Source organism: Peromyscus californicus, unplaced genomic scaffold (genome assembly GCF_007827085.1).
Source record: "Peromyscus californicus insignis strain IS unplaced genomic scaffold, ASM782708v3 Scaffold_6__1_contigs__length_162567912, whole genome shotgun sequence".
Taxonomy (NCBI): domain Eukaryota; kingdom Metazoa; phylum Chordata; class Mammalia; order Rodentia; family Cricetidae; genus Peromyscus; species Peromyscus californicus.
In genome coordinates this window covers 2918994-2940457 of record NW_026294584.1, presented here as the reverse complement: position 1 = coordinate 2940457, position 21464 = coordinate 2918994, and the positions used below count along the sequence as shown (strand labels likewise).

The 21464-nt window shown below is 38.1% G+C and overlaps 1 protein-coding gene across 9 annotated transcripts in view; it reads left to right on the top strand.

The window, feature by feature from the left end:
* The window catches only part of Fam185a (family with sequence similarity 185 member A), an 80550-nt gene that overhangs the window by 5822 nt on the left and 53264 nt on the right, over nt 1-21464 (top strand). For 5 of the 9 annotated variants that reach the window (XR_008214453.1, XM_052720964.1, XM_052720967.1 and 2 more), the window contains exons 3-7: nt 1776-1868; nt 6689-6827; nt 9623-9700; nt 14386-14427; nt 18762-18857. Coding sequence is in view for 5 of the 9 variants with exons in the window: in XM_052720964.1 (XP_052576924.1) it covers nt 1776-1868; nt 6689-6827; nt 9623-9700; nt 14386-14427; nt 18762-18857 (448 nt within the window). In the remaining 4 variants the exon portion in view is untranslated. The remainder of the gene's footprint in view (nt 1-1775; nt 1869-6688; nt 6828-9622; nt 9701-14385; nt 14428-18761; nt 18858-21464) is intronic. The other 4 variants (XR_008214454.1, XM_052720968.1, XR_008214456.1 and 1 more) reach the window with 2 other exon arrangements.

Genomic DNA, 21464 nt, shown 5'->3' with positions numbered 1-21464 from the left:
TACTTCTCCTCACCCCTCCTTATAAACCCTTCTCCACCTGGCTCCTCCCTACCACTTCCTGTCAGCTAGTTGCTGACTCAGCCTCCTGACTGCAGGTGAATTTTATTTAATCAAACACATCTTTCCACCATTAAACAGATGTTCCAGAGCATAAACAAAAGTAACACACCTTAAAATAATATTCTACAACATTATTCCTTTTTGACTTTAAATTTTCAAGAATTTTATGGACTAATACAGAAATTTCAAGATAGAATTTAATCCTGTTTTTAAGTACATTTTGTATTTGTTCCATGGAAGACTTGTTAAGAAAGAAAAAAGCTATGAACTAGCAGTCTTTACAAATAAAATAGCTAAAAAAGAACTAGAACTAAAGCTGATACTAGTGCTGCTGGCTAGTTTGTGGCAACTTAACACAAACTGGAGTCACCTGTACAGAGGGAGACTTAATTGAGGAGCTGAGTAGGCCAGTCTGTGGGGTGTTTGCTTGACGAATGGTTGATGGGGGAGGGCCTGGCCCACTGTGGGCAGTGCCACCCCTAGCAAGTGGTCCTATGCTATATAAGAAAGTACACTGAGCAAGCCAACAAGCAGCACTCCTCCATGGTCTCTGCTTAAATTCTTGCATCCAGGTTCTTGCCTCAGCTTCCCTGGATGATGGGCTATAAAACTGTAATTCAAGTAAACTCTTTCTTCCCCAACGTTGGTTTTGGTCAATACTTTATCATAGCAACAGAGAAACAAGGACACTAGTCTTGTACTAAAAGAATTATTCTTGCAATGTTAGCCTTAACTAACTCACACTCATAAATGCAGGCACTTTGGTAAAATATCTGGCTTAGGATTTTAAAAATATGGTACAATATGATCTTGAATTAGTGGTCATCTGTTAATATGTCTACCTTTCACTTATTTAACATCACACATAGGGTTATGTATATATAAAATAGCATTTTAGTAACTAATTAATGCTGATGAATTGTTAGTATGTACTGAGAATCTCAGCTAAGCCTTGTTAATCTTTGGAACATCTTCATTTATCAAGAATGGAAACTCAGAGGCACCAAAAGACTAAGGAACTTACTCACTCAAGCTCACAAAGCTAAAGTAGTTGAGCTGGGATTTGATCTTAAGTTTGTTGTTTCCAAGCTCAAATTCTTCCCAGCTCTCTTTATTAGCTAAGGAAGACATATGGTAATGTTGCATTTATTCAGAATCCGAAGTAATAAAGTAAGTGAATGTCACACATCTACATTTTAAAAAAAATGTAGCACAATCATTTCCACCAATAATTTCTGACTCATTTTCACTTTTTAAAAATTTCCATGTTGTATGGGAGTCAGGTGAGCTTCTGATTACAATAGCTCAGTGTCTTTAAACCTTAGGCCTCTTCAAAAAAAATCTCATGATTGTTTATCTCTAAAGAAAAAATGAACATGTATATGAAAGTTTCCTTACAACTTCATAAATTTCAGAGACACTCCAGAAATTCACTTAATTTCAGTTAAGAGCTTTGGATATGAAAACAGAGTTACTTTGGAAATAGATCTTTCTAAAACTTCATTAATACTTGGATTTTAGGTTCACATCTGTAACTATGATGAAGTTAATCACAGTGTAAGACAAATCTTTGTGAGAACAATTGTTTTGCTCTTCTCCATACTTTCCTGAAAACTGATTCCTGGGTTATTTTATGAACATGCACAGAAGAAAATGTTTCCTTAGTGTCATGTGAGCTTACTCTCTCTACCCTCTGTGGTCTTTTTGTTTTTCAGAGCCAAGAATTACATGTTCAAACAAAAGGAGGCAATGTGATCTGTCTGGGAACAATTTGCGGAAATATAGATATTCATGCATCACATCACAGTGTAAGATTAAAACCCTCTAAGTAGCTTCAGCTTTGCTGTTGATTTCTTAAACAGTAGCTTCTATAGAATTTGTTGTGTTTTCTTTTTAGTGATTTAGTTCTTTAATAAGCTCATGTTTGGAACCGAAGTGGTTAAATGCTAATAATATAAATTTTAGTGTGTGATTTAGTACTTTTGATAGTTATTTAGTTCGTTACAATCAGTAAACACTTCATATTTAATTCTGACTTGTCTAAAGAGACTTTTATTTTGATAGTCATGAATTAAAATACCAAATTAAGTACTGCCACCAGTATGGGAATTTGGTTCTCGTGGGTGCTGGATTTACTTGAATACAGTGTTCTCCTAGGCTTGCTGCTTTTTGGCTAATCGAAGGGTAAATTCTGAAATGCTCATGGGTTTTGAAAAGAGGACGTGATATTGGGAGAGGGAATAAGGCAAAGGGGCTCTGGGATGAACCGGATGGGGAATGAGCAGTTGATATGCTCAAATCCATTGTAGACTCAGAGGTTTAATATTAAAACTGAAAAACCATCTGAAAGTTGGCTTCTTTAGTGTTTCCACAAGGTGGCACTGTGAGACAGAGCTACTGTTCTCCAAATCCCCCACCCCCATGTTGCCTCAGATTTGTGTTACAGAAAGATGGTTTGTATTTTAAATCAGCTATTTACTGCTTCCAATTATTTATTGTGCTGTTAATAGTAATTGTGATACATAGTGTTTTAAATCTTACAAGAAAAATCTAAATCTGATGGTGAAGGTTATAAGCATGTCCTGTAGCATATTGCTGTCATAATTTTTATAATTATATTACATTTTATTTATTTGTGTGTGTACACAATGCATGTGTGTGTGTCAAGATGCACATGTGGAGGTCAGAGGAACATTTGTAGGAGTCGGTTCTCTCCTTCTACCATGTGGGTCCTGGTAATCACACTGAGATTGTTGGGCTTAGAAGCAGCTGCCTTTGCCCGTGAGACTTCCACTGCCCGTTGCTGGTAAAATTAAGAAAAACGGAGTGTAGCATTGTTTCTGCTGTTGTTAATTTCCTATCACTTTTTTCTTAGAATCTGTGGGAAGCTGTTTAAAACAAATATTTAAATATATAATAAACATTTCAAATTAAACTAGGAAAGTCTTGAGAGCCTGTAGACTTAGGCCACTGCCCTTGGAGATGATCTTTAGTTTTTTTCAATCAGATTACTATCTCCTTAGAGGTGCAAACAGGCAAACGGAACAACTTTTCAGTTCCTTCACATTCAACCTTGCATTAATAGATAATATTACTACAGGATTACAAGTTCTTGGGGGTGTGGTGCATGTAGGTGCTTGGAGGTCAGTGGTCAACACAGGGTGTCTTTCTCAATTGCTTGTCACCTTGTTTTTTGAGCCAGTGCTTCTCACTGAACTTGGAGCTCGTGGATGTTGGCTAGGCTGGCCAGTCAGTAAGCTCCAGGGATCTGCCTGTCTTCACCTTCCCAGAACTGGAGTTATAAACTTGTGGTGCTAGGTTTTCACATGGGTCCTGGGCATCCAAACTCGGGGCCCATGCTTGCCTGGCAAGCATTGTACTAATGAACCATATCCCCAGCCCCAGGATCATATGCTTTCAATCAGATGTGAGTATCAGAAATTGAAATCATGCTATTTTGAATAATTTGACATTAGTTGTTAATTTGTTCCAAATGAAACATGGGTAATCAGTCAAACATTTTTTACTCCTACTTCCTGTTAAACTTTTGTTTCTTTCCTGAGTTTTGTGAATTTTTTCTAATTTTCCTGCATAGTATTAACTTTTAAAACATTTGAAAGTTTATTTAAAAACATAAAAATATACTTACTGGTTAAGAGCACATGTTGAGAATTAAATTTCCTGGCTCAGCCACTTACTGAGTTTTGTGACTTCAGACAAGTTACGTAACATTTGTGTGTCTCAATTTTCTGAAAAACGGGGTCATAGTAATGGACCTATCTCAGAACGTTCACAGGAAGATTCAGGCATCAGTACAAGTAAACTGCTTAAAATGGGCTCTTGCGTGAGGCTGACTCTGACATAGGACTTGCTCACAGTGAGGATGAAGGAAAAAGAACTACAGAAGAGATCACGGCACCTTTCTTCCCTGAGCCTGCATCTCCTTGTTCACTTACTCAACAAGATAATGAAAGTAAAAGGACATCATGAACAGTAGCACTGTCAGCTGTGGCTGTTCTAAATGATATTGTGAATTTCAGAATCAGCCTCTATAACTCAACAAGAACATCGACATCCCAGGATGATTGATGACACAGTTGTCACTTTCCTTTCTGTCTAGACTACAGAGTCACAGTACTTCCTGAAGACTTGATTTTTGTTACTTATAAACATTGTATTATAATAAAGTAATCAAGTGTAGGGAAAAATCCCTCCTTATGTTAAAATTAATTTTAGCGACACCTCTCTCAGGAAGGTATTTATCTTCTGATCTACCTTTTGTCCTCTCTTTAAATAATTTCTGTTAAAAATCAGTTTAATCTAGAGAGTCCACATGTGACCACTTTTATCCAGTAATATTACTGACTAAAAATAAGATTTTGTCAATATTTTGCTGTCAACTGAGCTAACCCAAATTTAATTTTTTGAGTTATTATCTGACATTGTTCAGGTGATATCGTTTAGGTTTTGTAGCCTTTGGAGAATTTAGAATTTCTGGGAAACTGCATGAATGATTGGCAATTATACTGTGTTGGTGATGTGTGCTGAGATTTTACTTGCTTTCATTTACTTTGGTAGTGCAGGATGTTTTCTGGCTTCCTAGGGATGTATTTAGTTTTTAAGGAACAGTACAGATCCTTGGCATTTTCCAGATACTCATAAAGAGTGTTGAAACCCAGCTTTATTTCACATGGTGATAGGCAGTATCTCGGTAGAAGTGCTCCTTAGCTAGTTCAGGATGTTTCAGATGTTCCATTAAATGTCCCTCTTTTGGTGTGAAACAGCCCCATTCCCTGTTGAAAGGCCGGGATATTCCATTTTGTTGCCTGTTTTATGGAAATTCTTGGAGAGTGTGAAACCATGAACACTAAGCAAGTTTTCATGACTAGAGTTTGTAAGTAAAGACTTTCTTGTCAGGAGTTTTATGACTTTATTGTAAGCCTGTGGAAGATAAAACATTTATGTTCTGGTAAATTCCTTTATAAGTAAAGTACTTGCATTTTTATATTTTTTGTTTGTTTGTTTTTTGATTTATTGAAACTAGTTTTAAAGTAAAAGTTCCTGTTAGTCCGTAATCAACTTAAGATAAACAAGTAGTTAAAAATCAATGTTATCATATACTTTCTAAAAAATACAGGAAGTTATGTACTTTGAATCCAGAGGGGAAAGTAGTTTTTACCTCTGCCCCACAAGACCCACTGAGTATTTTTTTGTACTGTTGTCTATAGTATTTTGTTCTTGAAACTCAATCTTGTTTGGTAACATTTGTTAACATTCTTAACAGTTTTTGGAAAACTTGTGAGGAGGGTGATGCTGATAACAGTGATATTGTTGGTTTAAATGCTCTGGTGTACTACTTGAAATTGTTTGGGGGCAGAATTGTGGCAAGCCATCCTAGTAATTGAGTGTGTAGTGCCAACATTTGCATATTAACACATATTCGTTTATAACATGGTAGAGATGATGTGAATTCTTAACTGTCTTTGTTTTACAGGGTGAACAATATTTGAAACACAAATACATACTGAATTTTGTTAGGGAAATTTAAGGATGAATAAGAATTCCTTTCATTTTGTTCACTGGAAAGCTACCTTATTAACTGTAAAGTGGAAAAGTTTTAGAAGGTTATAGTTACTACATCAACATATGAGAAAAATCATGTAGCTCAGCAGCATCAAAGCATGTGAAACTCAAAACGCATTCATGAATTCAATATAGAAATAACAATACAATGATTGTTTAATCAGATAAAAGATACATACAAAACGTCTTCTGTCACAAGCATCATACTCCCTGCTGAGATGCAGTACACTTTCCCTCTGAGAAAAACAGGAAGATAAGGTAGGCTGCTCTTCATCTAGTTGCTACTATTCATTGTTGAATTGGAAAATGGATCCAGATATAAGAGAAAGAATGAAAAAGCACAGAGAATGTAATTAGTATAAGACTATATAATAGAAGGGAAGAAATAGTGATCATTTGGAGATAATATAATTATACATGTGAAATTATTTTCTAATGCAAATAAATTATTGGAATTAGTGAGTTTATTGTGGTTGCTAGAGTAAGTTCAAATATAAAAGTCAAGATAACATGAACTTTTAAGAGATACATTGTGTAATAGCACTTTAAAAATAACTAGTAGGAATAAACTAATAAGATAAATTCTACAAAGAAAACGTAAAATTTTAAGAGAAACTAAAGAAGGCATAAATAAATGGAGGAATCTGGTGTTGGCTCTATTTTACATTCTACAAAGAATGCATGTTGCCCACAGTCTTGGCAGCTAGAGCTAGGGAGTCAGTTGTCAAGCTGATTGTGTACTTCTCATGGAGTTGGTCATCATTCTAGATAGGCAGTTCTCAACCTTCCTAATGCTACGACCCTTCAATACAGATCCCCATGTTGTGGTGACCCCCAATCATAAAATTATTTCATTGCTACTTCATAACTATGATTTTGCTACTGTTATAAATCATAATGTAAATATCTGATATGCAGGTTATCTGATAGGCGACCCCTCTGGGGGTTGTAACTCACAGGTCGAGAACCACTATTCTAGATGAACTGTTTTGGTTGTTTACAGTTTGTTTTATAATGAACTGATTATAAGTCTCTCTTTTACTAGACTGTGACCATAGATAAACTTCAGGGAAGTTGTGTAAATATATCTACAGAGGATGGTTTGCTGAAAGTCAAGTATCTTTATACAGAATCTTCATTGTTGTCTTCTGCTGCTGGGGATATTGCATTAGGAAATGTTCATGGTAAGCTAACAAAGACCTAGTGTATCTCAGACATTTCCACATAACATAAATTAAAGAGATGACTGTCACAGGAAGGGTCAGGGAAGCGGCCTTCTAGATAACTTAACTACAGACTAGCTATCTTTTTAAAATCTGTGAAAATAAACTTACTCACAAGCTAACTTAATTTTATTTTGACAAGAATTTGAAAATTATGCTGTTATATATGAAGCTAATATAGTTCTGATTTTTTAAAAAGATTTTTATTATTTTACAATGTGTGTGTGCATGTGTGTGCAGCATGTGCATGCCATCTTTCCAGCCCTAGTAGTTGTGGTATTTAAATATATTTTTATAAGAAGAAACAATATCTAAGAGATGAAATAAAAGCAGTATTAATAAAGATGGGATTCTTAGTGGTAGCTTTTCATGATAGGAGAGGTAACAGTTAAGTGAATTAAACGTTTGAGTAGATCAAATTATAGAAACTCTATGGTACTAATTTTGGGTACAATGCATTAATGTATATTTGCACTGGCAGAGGTCCTCTTAGCAATGTGCTGTTTCGGTTATCTTTAAGTGTTTTCTTGTGATGTCCCAAACGTATATCTACAGAGAGCAGCATTACTTAGTTAATGTTTGTATTATGGAAAGAAAAAGAGAGAACATAAAGGTGAGGTAGTATGAACAAAGGCCTGTTGGTGGTCAGTGTCATTCTGCCTCTTACATTTCCACAGAGCAGATGATTCAAATCCAGGTGTATTCTCTGAAATACACGTGAGTAGTATTAAGACCTACTTAGTCCTTGAAAGAAGTACATTCAGTATGTGCACATCTGCTAAATGTCTGTTGGGCCATCTTCCAGGAAGTGTGGCCTGGAACATTTTCCCGTAGATGGTCCCCTCATTTCATGTCTTAGTAAGGCTGAATATTGGCGTCTATACATTTTGCAGCACTCCCACATTTTAGTAATGAGCACAAATTAAGTTGTATTAGAACTGGCTAGTGCTAGTCATGCTAGCCATGCTAGCAAGTAACAAATCGGCAGGTGGTCTCCTGTTAGAGAAAAAGTGCTTAGGTGATTAGAATAACCTTTGTACCTCAGTTTAATGACTAAGCTCAACAATCCCTACACTGATTACATTACTAAAATAGAGCAGAGCTATATCTAAATAAAACAAATGGTTTTCTTCTTACCGTTTTTGTTGTTGTTCAGTGTGCATTTAGTTCTTGGTAGTAGTAATGCAGTAGTGAAATAGTAACAACTTATAATTTCATATTTTAAATTGCTTCTAATAAGGATTGCATTTCTATGATCATAATTAAGGCATACCTAATGCACCAAGTAGGTTTCAATGTAAAACAGTTCCTTACCAAGTCATATATTGATTGACAAACACTGCAGGAAAAACAGTGTGACTGAAATAAATACTGATAGGGACAAGAGTCCAACCTTTTGCTTTTGTAAAGCCTTTGAATATTATTGACTTTAATATGAAACCAAGTACGCTTCCTCATGTGGCTTAAGTATAGGTCTCTTCTGCACTGCTGTCTCTAATAGGGTCTCCCTGAGTAGAACACTGAGAATGCAATGTGTTTACTGCAGAGACCTCTTGGGGCCCATGCCTTGCCAAGGAAAGGAAAAGCCAGGTTGTGGTAGACCTTCTGCAGCCCCAAGTACAGCTCTGAAGCTGGCGTGGCTCCTCACCCTTGCCTCAAGTTGTAGTGACAGAAGCTGGAGCTTTATTTCCTGGGTCATGAGATCCCAGCTGCTGCAGGAAGGAGTGTGATCTTGGGCCAAGATGGCTGTCTTCAGTTGAGGCAGTTTCCAAAGAAGCCTGTCCATGGAGGGCTGTCTGCCAGTAATCCTCTCAGCATTTAAGACAATAAGCCCTTTAGGTATGAGGGGAGCTCTGCATGAGGAATCATAGCCTCTGCTACACTTAAATTTATTCATTCAGCACAGTTACTGACTGACTACTGTGTGCCAGATTTCAGGGTGCCAGGAGTGCAGAGTTGGGCAAGAAATGATACCCACCTTTAAAGAACACAGTTGAATTGAAAGGACTTCTGTCTCACTTCCTCAGTCTTCCTCCCACCCATCTCCAGTTGTTCCTTGTCACTCAGTGTCAAAGCAACTTTCTCACAACTCCTTTTGCACTCTGTGCATCAGTCAGCAGGAGTAGGGAGGGAAATTTGATTCAGTTGCTTCCGTGTTACTCAGCCAGTTTCACCCTCTATTTTTTGGTCCTCAGTTTGCTTTGGTTGTTTCAGTGCAGACAAGAGAGAAGTCAGAAAGGAACCCTTACCCATCCCTTACACTCAGTGCTTTGACTATTTTAAATCACTTAGGTAAGCCAAAGTTTTTTGCACCCTCTTCTCTGTTGCCTATCCTCCAGCCTTATTCCAAGAGCTTGTAGGAATGTGCTGTTGAAGCTTGGAGTGTGAAGGTAGGATGGAGATAGAAAAGCAGGTAAGGTTCCACACCCTAGGAAGATCCTGAACATATATTTCAGTGAACGCTTTGTTTTAACCCTGTCAGCAAGTAGTTGTGTAACACAAACTCTTTGTGTGTGTGTGTGTGTGTGTGTGTGTGTGTGTGTGTGTGTATATGTATACACACATATTTATATGTGCTATATTTAAACTAGCTTAGGATCCTATAACTTGTTTTTATGAGAAAATTTGTTGCTATTTCTGAGCATCTTTTAAATATAAATAATAAACTTCTAAAATATATTCTAAGACTGGCCTGTTTGGGATTTATTTAGTGTGTCTACTTTTTTCTTACAATTTAAACTGATTTCTCCTTCCAGTTAGAGCTGAAAAAAATCCAACATACAGTTGTTCTAAAAAGCCTTTCTGTACAACTCTGAGTGAAAACTGCCTTTTTGGTGAGTTGGACTAAGTATGTGTCCATTACCTCTTCCCATATGCCTCTAGACAGAGTGTTTAGAGATATGGTCTAATTGCAGAGGTAGTGTAGATAGTCCAGCATGTTCTACGGAGGGAGGAGAGAAGCACACAGATATCTATGGACACTGGCAGTCTGTCATGTCTTTAGTTGTTATTCTCCAGGATTGTGTATATCTCTGTTCCACTTGTCATTTGTGTACTCTGAGTCTTAACTACTGCTTGCTGTATCTGATGATGCAGTGACTCCAGTCATGACCTCCAGTGTGCACATCTCACTACCTGGTACACATAGCCATTGAACGTTCACAGGCATCTCAAATTCGACATTTCTGATGTTTTTCCCACTCCTTCTCCAGCTTCCTGAACTCATCCATATTGTCTCCTTTATTTACAGTTGCAAGTTGTGAGGTTACCATGTACCTCATTCCCATGCTATGAATCCATGACTTAGACTTACCTTTAATTCTCTCATCTCCTCTCTCTACTCAGTCACTAGATTTAAGTTTTATACATCGCCTAAATGATTCTTTAGTCTACCCTATCTTTTTCCTTCTGATTTCTGTCCTTCCTCAAATTCTGCTGCCTTTTGTTGAGGAGTAGTTCTGCCTCTAGCCTTGCCTTCTTCAAGCCCATCATCCTCATGTGGCAATAGTGGTTCATCAGAAACACACATTGAACACACTGTTCTGAAGCCCTCTAACTTCCCTCCTGGGATTCTGCCATCTCTTCCAGAGTGATATGAATTCTCATTTTTTTCTATTTACACATCTGAGGCCTATATCAGAGCCTTTGATCATAATGACCTGCCTTTTCTATTCTACGTGAAATCCTTTTCCCAGCTTTTTAAGTCAGTCTCTCTCTCTCTCTCTCTCTCTCTCTCTCTCTCTCTCTCTCTCTCTCTCTGTAATCTTTTAATATTTAGATAAAATATTCTTCCATTATCTCTGGTTTTCCACTATCTATAAATTGTTGCTTAGTTATAAATCCCTCAAGAGAAAGAATCATATTTTGTTTGCAAATTCTTAGCATTTAGCCTTGTGGCTTGCGGTAGCAAGGGCCTTTCTTCCCATCTCTCCCATGTACTACCTCCTCAAAACCATCCAAAGGTGTGGTGATTTGAAAGAAAATGGCCTCCAAAGGGAGTGGTACTGTTCGGAGGTGTGGCTTTTTTGGAGCAGGTGTGGTCTTGTTGGGGGAAGTACGTCACAGTGGAGGTGGGCTTTGAGGTCTCATATATGCTCAAAATACTGCCCAGTGTCTCAGACCACTTCCTGTTGCCTACAAGACGTAGAACTCTCAACTAGTTTTTCAGCACCATGTCTGCCTGCATGCTGCCATGTCCTGCCATGATGATAATGGACTAAACCAATGAAAATGTAAGCCACTCCAATTAAATGTTTTCCTTTATAAGAGTTGCCATGGACATGGTGTTTCTTCACAGCAATAGAAACCCTAACTAAGACAAAAGGGCTTTAATTTGAAGGGTCTGTCTAGATCATGAACATGTATGTGCTATTTAACCATAACCATATTCTTTTGCTGAAGAAAATAGTGTTTATACCTTTTAATTGATTATTTGTTTTCTCTAATCATGCTAAAATGAAGGGTTCTGAGAGGAGAAAAACTGTGTGTTCTTAAATACTGGAATTGTGGAAAAGTTGTGCAACTTGAGAGTATTGGAAAACACACAGTTACCATAGGCCATATGCTTCTGACTTCATGGGGAATGAAAATATTTCACTAAATTTGTCTCAAATAGTTGATTCATTTATTCTTTCAGTGATCACTATGAAATAGATGAAACTAAAATGTGGATAATTATGCTAATAATGCCCATGGTTGAGTTGCATACTTTTATGTATTATGTATCCACAAAATAGCTAAGACAGAAGTTCATTTTGTATATTCTGATGACTTTGGAATATTTCTGTTTAAGGTAGAGATTTTCTAAATATTTTGGTGTGAATTGAAAATATTTTTGTGTCTTTTAATATATTTTAATTAATATTTAACTATATCGCCTTCCACTAACTTTTCCTCCCTTCAACCCCTCTTATGTTCCCCCATCTCAAATTAATGGCCTACTTTTCTTTATTATTGGTGTGTGTGTGTGTGTGTGTACATACACATTTTTGTTGTTTGTTCATTATTGAGAACAATTTTTTTTGTTTGTTTTTTTGAGACAGGGTTTCTCCGTGTAGCCTTGGCTGTAGACCAGGCTGGCCTCAAACTCACAGAGATCCGCCTGCCTCTGCCTCCTGAGTGCTAGGATTAAAGGCGTGTGCACCACCACCTATTTTTGAAGTGTTCTTTATAACCATTCTTTAGTTCAGTTTTTTGTTTCATTTTGTTTTTTACTGTATAGTAGAACTCTAATATTCAAGAGGGAAGTTATTAGATACATGTCACTATAATGAGAAGTAGTTTTCATTCTATGTGGATCTTAAGCTTTTGTTTTATAGCTGTCATAATCATTTCCTCAAGACTTCCATATCACAACCAATTTTGAGAGGATTGTATTTTCATTTAAAAATAATATTTTGCTACAGTAATTTAAGACTATTTTAAGTGTATAGGGCTCAATTTTCTTGTGTATGGGTGACTGGACTCAGTAGCTGTGTGGCTATAAAACTCTTAGTTCTAGAGTGGCCTAGCTGAGTTTCTGATTTAAGATCTCTCATAGGATTATAATCATGATGTCATCCTGGGCTGTGAGCTCTTGTCAGTGTTCAGCAAGGGTAAATATGGCTCCATGCCTACTCAGGACTGTTGTCAGAATCCAGCTCATCCTGTTAGCCAGAGGCCTGTAGCATGAATCTTAATGAGTCTTATTAATAAAATCAAACCTGAGGCCAGATATTGGGGTGAATGCTGGAAGATCAGAGAAGTAGAACAAGCCACAGCTACCTCCCCTCGCCAGTTCCTCAGCTGATCCTGTTTTCTCAGACTAGAAGCCTCTGAGTCCTCATCTGAATGGGTCTCAGCTGAACTGCTGCTCAAAAGCCTAAAAGCTTAACCAGCTCTAGTTCCTGGTTTTCATGCTTTATATACCTTTCTGCTTTCTGGTATCACTTCCTGGGATTAAAGGCGTGAGTCACCATGCCTGACTGTTTCCAGTGTGGCTTTCAACTCACAGAGATCTGGATGGATCTCTGCCTCCCAAGTGATAGGATTAAAAGCGTGTGTGCCACTATTTTCTGGCCTCTATATCTAGTGGCTGTTCTGTTCTCTGACCCCAGATAAGTTTATTAGGGTACACAATATTTTGGGGAACACAATATCACCACAGAGATCTCTTGAAAGGGCAATTGACAGTGTTACAGCTGACTTCCATGAGAATCGCAGGAGACTAGAAATATAGAATTGTAATCTTTTTATAACCTAATCATGGAAATGACAGCCCAGCACCTTTCTCCTGCTCTCTTTGTTAAAGCAAGCTACTGAGGTCTGGCCTGCACATGATGGAAGATCATACAAAGGGCATGGATGCTAGGAGGAAGGAATAGTGGGAGCCATTTTAGAGCTGTATGCCTTTGGCTACTGTTCGCATGTGATGGTGAGACTATATTTACTGGGTTTGAAAATTGGAAGAGAGTATATAGAGCAAACCAATGAAGTAATATTTACTTAACATGTTTAACAAGATATTCAAAGCCTTGTAATATCCTAAGACATAAAAATAATTTTATGGGCTTCTCCATTTAAACCATGTTCTTATCCCTACATAAATGTACCCCTTGTTCTTGGACTCACATGAAGTGTGGTGGAATGTTAGACCTTTACAACTATTTTTGCCATCACACATGTCTGAGTATTGGGCAAATGAATCGTGTCTTTCTTTTTACTTTTTCCAGAAGTTGGCATACTATTATTTACAAAATATATGAAATAATTTTGAATTAAAATTGATTAATTTTGAATTCAAGTTATTCCTTGTTTTCTGTAGTTTTAGATGATATTAGAAGAGATGATATGGCATACGTTTTGGGGTAAGAAGCTCTGAATTTCTGACTCTAGGAGTACTTGTACCCACAGACACACATGTGAATAACAGTCCTGTTTTTAAACTAAGGGGGCTGAGAAGAACAGATGCAACACCCTATTGTAATTCTGGAAATAGATTCTCATTGCATGGTGGAAAGCTTTGAAGCCTTTTTCTTTGTTAGTTATACATCTGTGTATTCATTATTGTTATCCTAAACCACTTTAACACTTGGCTCAGAAACTACTTTAATCCAACAGATGTGGCAACTGGCCTGGAAAAAAAAAGACATTTCCGTGAAACATTTGTGTTCCTTGGCTAAAACTTGGTTTTGTGTGGTCTAATTAATGAACTGATGTTGCTGTTTAGGTTGAAAATGCGTGGGGAGTACGTTTGTCAGGGTGTCATTTCCTTTCCTTCATGTATAAGTATGATTGTTTTGTAGCTATTCTATAAACCTTCAGTGTGGGGATATGTGGAGGTTATAGGCCCACAGTCATTTGTTTCAGAACTTCAAGTAAACCTGTGGCTGGATCTCTGATCATGACAGAAATGACCACAACAGTAGTAGTAGTACTAAATGACATTGTGGATATGTAGCCTGTGCATTAGGATTCTTAATAACAGTTCCTTCCACATCATCCCTAGTAATTTCAAACTCTGATTTTCTCTCTTTTGCAGGAAATATCATATTACAAAGCAAGATGGGTAACATTACAGTGGGTATGTGTCAAGATGCTGGTTGGTAATGGCTTAAAACATCTATAGTTGTGATGCTTTATTAAAATCTATAGTTTGTCTCTCAAATCTCACTTAGGTCCTGTGTAGACAGGCCAGTATGAATGTGTCTGCTCAGAGAAAATGCCCTGGATCTAGTATTAAGAAAGAAAATCATATAAATTTTCTCAAGTTCTTTAAATAGCTACATTAACTCTTTGAAAGAAAGGATTACTCTGTGTGTGTGTGTGTGTGTGTGTGTGTGTGTGTATGTATGTGTATGTGTGTGTGTGTGTGTGAATTGTTTTTAACACTGTTATTATTTGAAGTCAACTGTTAGTATGCCAATACCTTTTCCATTTGTGTTTATGAGTGTCTGCTATACGTCAGGAATTCTTTTACTATTAAAGAGAGTATATTAGTCAACAAGGCTACTCATTTTGTCTAGGAGCTGTCCCCTCTGAGCACCAGGAAGAAAAAGAACAGACATGTAAATAGCAAAAGGTGGTTTCAGATCACCATAAGTGCAGTGAGGAAATAGGATAATAGGATAGAGATTGTTTATGGAAAAGAAAGTGATTGCAGTTAGGCCATCAGGGAAGAAGAGAGACATTTTAATTGAGGTTACCAAAATAACAGCTAAAAGACTTATAAAATCATGCATACAGAGCTCCCACACAGAGGAATGGCAAGAACAAGCCTTAGAAAGAGAAATGGTTTACTGTTCTTGAGGATGTAGTGGGATTGATGAGAGACGAGGAGGAACTAGATCTTAGAACTTTGTGTGTGTCGCTTACATCACAAGAAGGTTCAGATGGTGGATAGCATATGTTCAAGACAAGACCATCCCACAATTAAAATGAGTGAGCAGGAGACACCAGGGCCGCTGTGCTGGTGGTGGGCTGCCAGTGCTGGCAGATTGCTTGCCCACCTCTGCTTTGTCTCCTCCCTTCAAGGCATTACCAAAACTTCAAGGCGTTACCAAAACTGTGTTTCATCTTTTAAAAAAGTGAACAGCGTTTGCCTCACACATCTCCCAGAGACCTGTTTACTCCCTTCTTACTTATGGAATATCTAGAGGGGACCTTGTTTTTCAAATCTTAGCTGGTCTTTTAATAAAAAACCCAGAGCCAGATATTAGGGTGAAAGCTGAAAGATCAGAGAAGCAGAGCAAGCCACAGCTAACCTCATTCACCAACTCCTTAGCTGATCCTGTTTCCTCAGACTGAAAGCCTTTGAGTCCTCACCTGAAAGGGTCTCAGCTGAACTGCTGCTCAGTTCCTGTTTCCTCATGCCTTATATACCTTTCTCCGCCCAGCCATGTCACTTCTGGGATTAAAGGTGTGTGTGCTTCCCAGTACTAGGATTAAAGGCACGTGCCACCACTGCCTGGCTCTGTTTCCAGTGTGGCCTTGAACTCACAGAGATCCAGATGGATCCCTGCCTCCCAAGTGATAGGATTAAGTGTATGTGCCACCAGTGTCTGGCCTCTATGTCTAATCCAGTGGCTGGGTCTGTCCTCTGATCCCCAGGCAAGTTTATTAGGGTACACAGTATATCACCACAGGACCTCATAGAAAACTTGAAGTTGCCTTAAAATTCTACCTTTTCAAACTCTTGTGTCCTGTGTATAAAACCTGCCTGCTCTTGCACTTTGTATAGCTTGAAGAGCATATGAATCAGTCAGAAAACAACTTACTCCTCCTTTATAACTTGAAAGTTGAAATTTAAAAATATTAAACATTTGCTTTGAACATGCTTATCCAATTTTGAGGAAGTTTTCCATTTATCTAAAAGAAAACAACACATTTAAAATGTTAGTTCTTCAAGCTTAGTTGTTTCCTCCTGTCAACAAAACATATGTTACAAATACATGTGTCTTTGCTTGAGTATGGTGTTAAACTGCTAGTTGACATCAGTATTTCTCTTTTGAGTAATTAAAAATAAGGTAACTCTGTGGTCTCTGTCAGACAACGGGATCTTGGTCCAGAATTCTAACAACAGATAATTCTATGTGAGAGTCTACGTATCTGCCTGTCTGCTCTATATTTTCGGTTCTCTTGCCTACTCCCTTAAGACATCTCCAAGAGCTATAGAACTTCTTCATGTAACCTTTAAAGTATGGAATTGTTGTGGATAAAGCCTTCATTTTACTCTTGGTGATTAATTTTCATTTCAGTAATTTGTATTATAGAAAGTTTGTTTTGCTGCATAACTTTTTAAAATGCAAACTATCAGGTTTTTTTATTTAAAAATTTTGAGTTTCATACATGAGTACTTGTATTTACATCATTCTTACCCATTCTCTTACCCTAACAACTCCTCCAGTGCCCCCCTCAAATTCACGACTTCCTCTTCTTTATTTTACACACCACCACACACATGTATATGTATGTATAAATATAGCCTACTGAGTGCACTTGGTGTTATTTATATGTGTGTGTGTGCATGTTTAGGTTTTACTGGGATCAGACAGCTGACTATGGACTCATTCCTGCAGAAGATTTACCGCCCTGTCAGCAGCCATGTATTGCCTACATGTAGGAGTGGGACCTTGTGAAATTTGCCCACCCACACTGGAACGTCAGCTGGTGTTGTTATTGTGCAGGTCTTACATAAGCAAACATAGGTTTGAGATTTCATGTTTGCTACATAGGTTTTAAATATCACATGTCTTCTTTCTCTTTATAAAACGCATCTTGAGTCTTTTGACAGCTTTGGAAATGAGACATTAACAAAGCTCAAGACTGATAACATTCAAATATAATTACTTTGTAACTTCTAATTATTTCCCCATGGTGAAGGAAATGAAAGCATTGTTTGTAGATCACCTAACATTCTTGTAGAGTCCCTCTTCCCCAGAGAAAGAAAGTCAAACTAGTTTTCAAACATTTTGTTCAAGCTGGGATGATACATGTACACATTAGGTAGCCTACATGTTTGTTGTTACCATAATACATTTTTACATGGCTTCTTTTGGGGTTTAATAAGAGGTTTTTAATGAAGTGTCTCTTTTTGCTCACCTAGCAGTGATGTAGCCAGTCTCTGTCTCTTATCATTTACCTAATGTCTTCATTTACTTACATTGATATTTACTTTTGACACTTGAAAACTAATAATTGGAGTCTGATAAAGGACATTTTGGTATTGATTGGAGACAAATTATTCTAAATAATCTGTGCCAGATCTTGAATAATTCACTTCAAAGTCTGATTGAAGTTATTTAAATTTTAAGGAAAAAATGTTGCCTTTGTGGATAATATATTTTCTCTCCATATTTTATAAAATATTATTTCTCGCATAATTTTCACCACAATTCCTAGTTTGCTTCTCAATTGAAGTAGTAAAAGCTCTTGATAAAATATGCTTTTAAGAGAGGCTCCTGAAAAGAATGTGCTCTGGCCTTCTCAGTACAGTCAGGCTACATATTACCTTAAAGTTTTGCTGGCGATGGGAGTAGGGAAGACGACCCTTCGCACTGATACTTCAAGTCATTCTCCAGTTTCCTTGTCTCTGACTTTGTTTCCCTTTGACCTTAAACTGTTGTTCTACTGAAAACAGGAGTCATTGACAACACCAGGAAGTTTGAGTCCGTGTAAGGACTAACTTAGTTATGACTTCCTTATCCTGACTTGAAGATACTGATTCAAATCAGGAACTTGTAAAGAAATATTAGATGAAAACAGGAAACAGCCTTCCCTCTTCCTGTGATGGCTCCACACCCTTGCCGCCCTCCAAGAAGTGCAGTAAAACCTCATGTGGACAACCTGTTACTCTCACTACAGCAGGTTTGCGGAAAGAAAAAAATGTGAAATGTCTTGATTTCTCACTAACTTTGCTCCTGTTTATAGAGACTGAAAACAGGGTAAATGTCTTTTTGGCTAATCCTGGAAGTTTTATTAAATTTGCCAATTTGAGAATAAATGAAATACTTAAGTGATGCTTTCTGGTCTTGGCATTGGCTGCCAATTGTTACATGTCATACTTCTGACAATCAGGTTTTAAGAGATGAGCTCTGGGTCAGGAGAGATGGCTCAGTGGTTAAGAGCATTGGCTGCTCTTTCCAGGACCTGGGTATGATTCCTAGCACCCATGTGGTGGCTTACAACTGTCTGTAACTCCAATTCAGGGGACTCAATTCCCTCTTCTGGCTTCTGTGGGTACCCAGTATGCAAATACTTGTTTACATTTTGATAAAAATAATGACGTAGTTCTGAGGAAAATACAAAACTTCGCAAGGTTTATAGATTCTTACCCGTATGTCAAAGCAGGGCCTTTTAAGTTTATAATTCCATTTATTCCATTAAGAACAATCATGGGTACAATTTTCTTTCTCCCAGATTCGTCCTGTGGATGTCTAAAAGCCTCAAGCCATCAGGGTGCCATAGATGTTTATGTCAGCCAACTGGGGGAAGTGGCACTGACATCACAGGAAGGTGAGCCACTGGAGTGTCACCACGTGATGTGTCCTGTAAGGAGAGAATGACGATGTAATGTTTAGGGAACAGGTGGTCGGATTATCTGCAGTGACTTCAAGAAATTTTCTTCTATTAGATCCTGATGTAAACACTGGTTATTGAGCTCTCTAAGCCAATCAGAAATCTTTATGTTTAGGACAGCTGGCCATGAAGACAAACTTTCTTTTTGTAGGACAAAGAAACGTGGTATTATATTTTGACTGATACTGTAGAATTTCTAATGTTCTGTGTGGATTTTTCAGTTTTGTCATGTAGGAAATAGAGTATTCTTTGTAGGGGAAATAATCTCTAAATTAAGGCTTTCTTGCCAGCCTGTGGAGACCCTCCTGCTGTCACTGTAGAACAGTAGTCTTCAAGTGTGGTCCTCAAGTGTTCCCACAAAGGTCCCCAAAGCAGACTTCTGATGTACTTGTCTATATAATTTCTCATCAGGTAACTTAGTTTGAGTTCACATATTTTATTTTTATTCACTGGAAAGCTGAATAGAGTTGCATGCATCTAAATAGTCATCTTAAATATACTTTTTATTCCTCTGAAAACTAATTCTCTCTGTAGGCATACACAAGTGACAGCATAGCTTAGCGATATGGACTGAGGTGCCGAACATTAGGAACTATACTTCTGTATAAAGACTTAGAAAGATTAAAAACAATAATAGAGAACCTTTTGCATATTGGCTGGGATAGGACTGTGTATTACAAGGATGGTATTTCCTCTCAGAAATGAGTTCCTGCTATTGTTCATTTCTGTGTCACAGAGCAGACTTCTGTCCAGTCAGGGCTCTTTACCAGCATCAGTGGAGAGCTCCTGAGCACAGGGTAGAACTGAGACTGGTGCTGACACACAGGCAGAATTTCTCAGGATTCTGGCTCGTTGTCTTTAAAATAGGATATGATCTTTGTCTTAGTTAGGGTTTCTACTGCTGCGACCAAACACCATGACCAAAAAACCAAATTGGCTTGGCTTGATCTGTTTGGGAGGCACCCAGGCAGTGGGACCAGATCTTGTGCTCATTGCATGAGTTGGCTGTTTGAAACCTGGGGCCTATGCAGGATTGTTTGGCTCGGCCTGGGAGGAGGGGACTAGACCTACCTGAACTGAGTCTACCAGGTTGACCTCAGTCTGTGGGGAAGGCTTTGCCCTGGAGGAGATGGGAATGGGGGGGGTGGTTGGGGGGAAGGTGAGGGGGACGGGAGGGGGGAGAACAAGGGAATCCGTGGCTGATATGTAGAACTGAATTGTATTGCAAAATAAATTAAAATAAATTTAAAAAAAAAAGAATTCAAGGAAGTAATAAATACAAAACCATTGACATAGAAAAAAAAAAAAACCAAGTTGGGGAGGAAAGGGTTTATTAGGCTTACACTTCCACATTGCTGTTCATTACTGAAGGAAGTCAGGACAGGAACTCAAACAGGGCAGGATCCTGGAGACAGGAGCTGATGCAGAGGCCATGGAGAGGTGCTGCTTACTGGCTTGCTTCCCATGGCTTGCTCAGCCCACCTTCTTACAGAACTCAGGACCACCAGCCCAGGGATGGCCTCACCCACCATGGGCTGGGCCCTTCCCCACTGATCACTAACTGAGAAAATGCTAAATCCTATGGATTCATTTTCTCAACTGAAGCTCCTCCCTCTGTAACTCTAGCTGGTGTCAAGTTGACACACAAAACCAGCCCATACAATCTTGTCCTCAAAAAATTGCTAACTTTGTCTTAGTTACTTTTCTGTTGCTGTGGTAAAATACTATGACGAAGGCAACTGATTAAAGAAGTCATTTATTTGGGGCTCACGGTTTGAAAGGGTTCAAGTCCATGATCATCATAGTGGGGAGCATGGCAGCAGCGGCAGGAAGACCTGGCACTTGAGCAGCAGCTGGGCCTTCACATCTTGATCACGAGCAAGGGGCTAACTGGGAAAGGTGTGGGCTTTTGAAGCCTCACAGCCTGCCTGCAGTGACACACCTCCTCCAACAAGGCACACCTCCTAATCCTTCCCACAGTTCCACCAGCTGGGGACCAAGCACTCAAACTTAGGGCCCCATATACAGGGCCATTCTCAATTAAAGTCTTAGCCGTATAATTTTACTCTCTTATGAAGACCCAAGAGGGAAACTATTAACCATGAATGTAACTAGTAGCAGAATAAAAAAAAGTTTTGAATAAACAGCACTTCTGTGAAAGTTTTTTCTTGCATTGTTCAGTAGATAAAAAATCAAAACAAACTACTTTTTTTTAAACTTTGAAGTTTATCACTCTTCACTCAAAATATTTTTTAGTATTATAGCATTGTTCCAACAACATATTGATATTGCAACACTTGATTAGGATTATAATTTTGTTTTTTCCTACTGTAACCATGTTCCCGGCAGCTTGGAGATAACTAGAAACAGCAACTTCTATCTCATCTTCAGGGTTCATTTGCTCAGTGTTGGTCAAGGACCTTGGCGATCTGTTCCAGCTTTGCTGTCTACTGTCTTGCTGTGGCTTCAGGGCCAGCTACTTGAGTGTCTGAGGTCTGCACCATTTGCCATAGGGTCTGAGAACACATGTTAGAATGCTTGTTT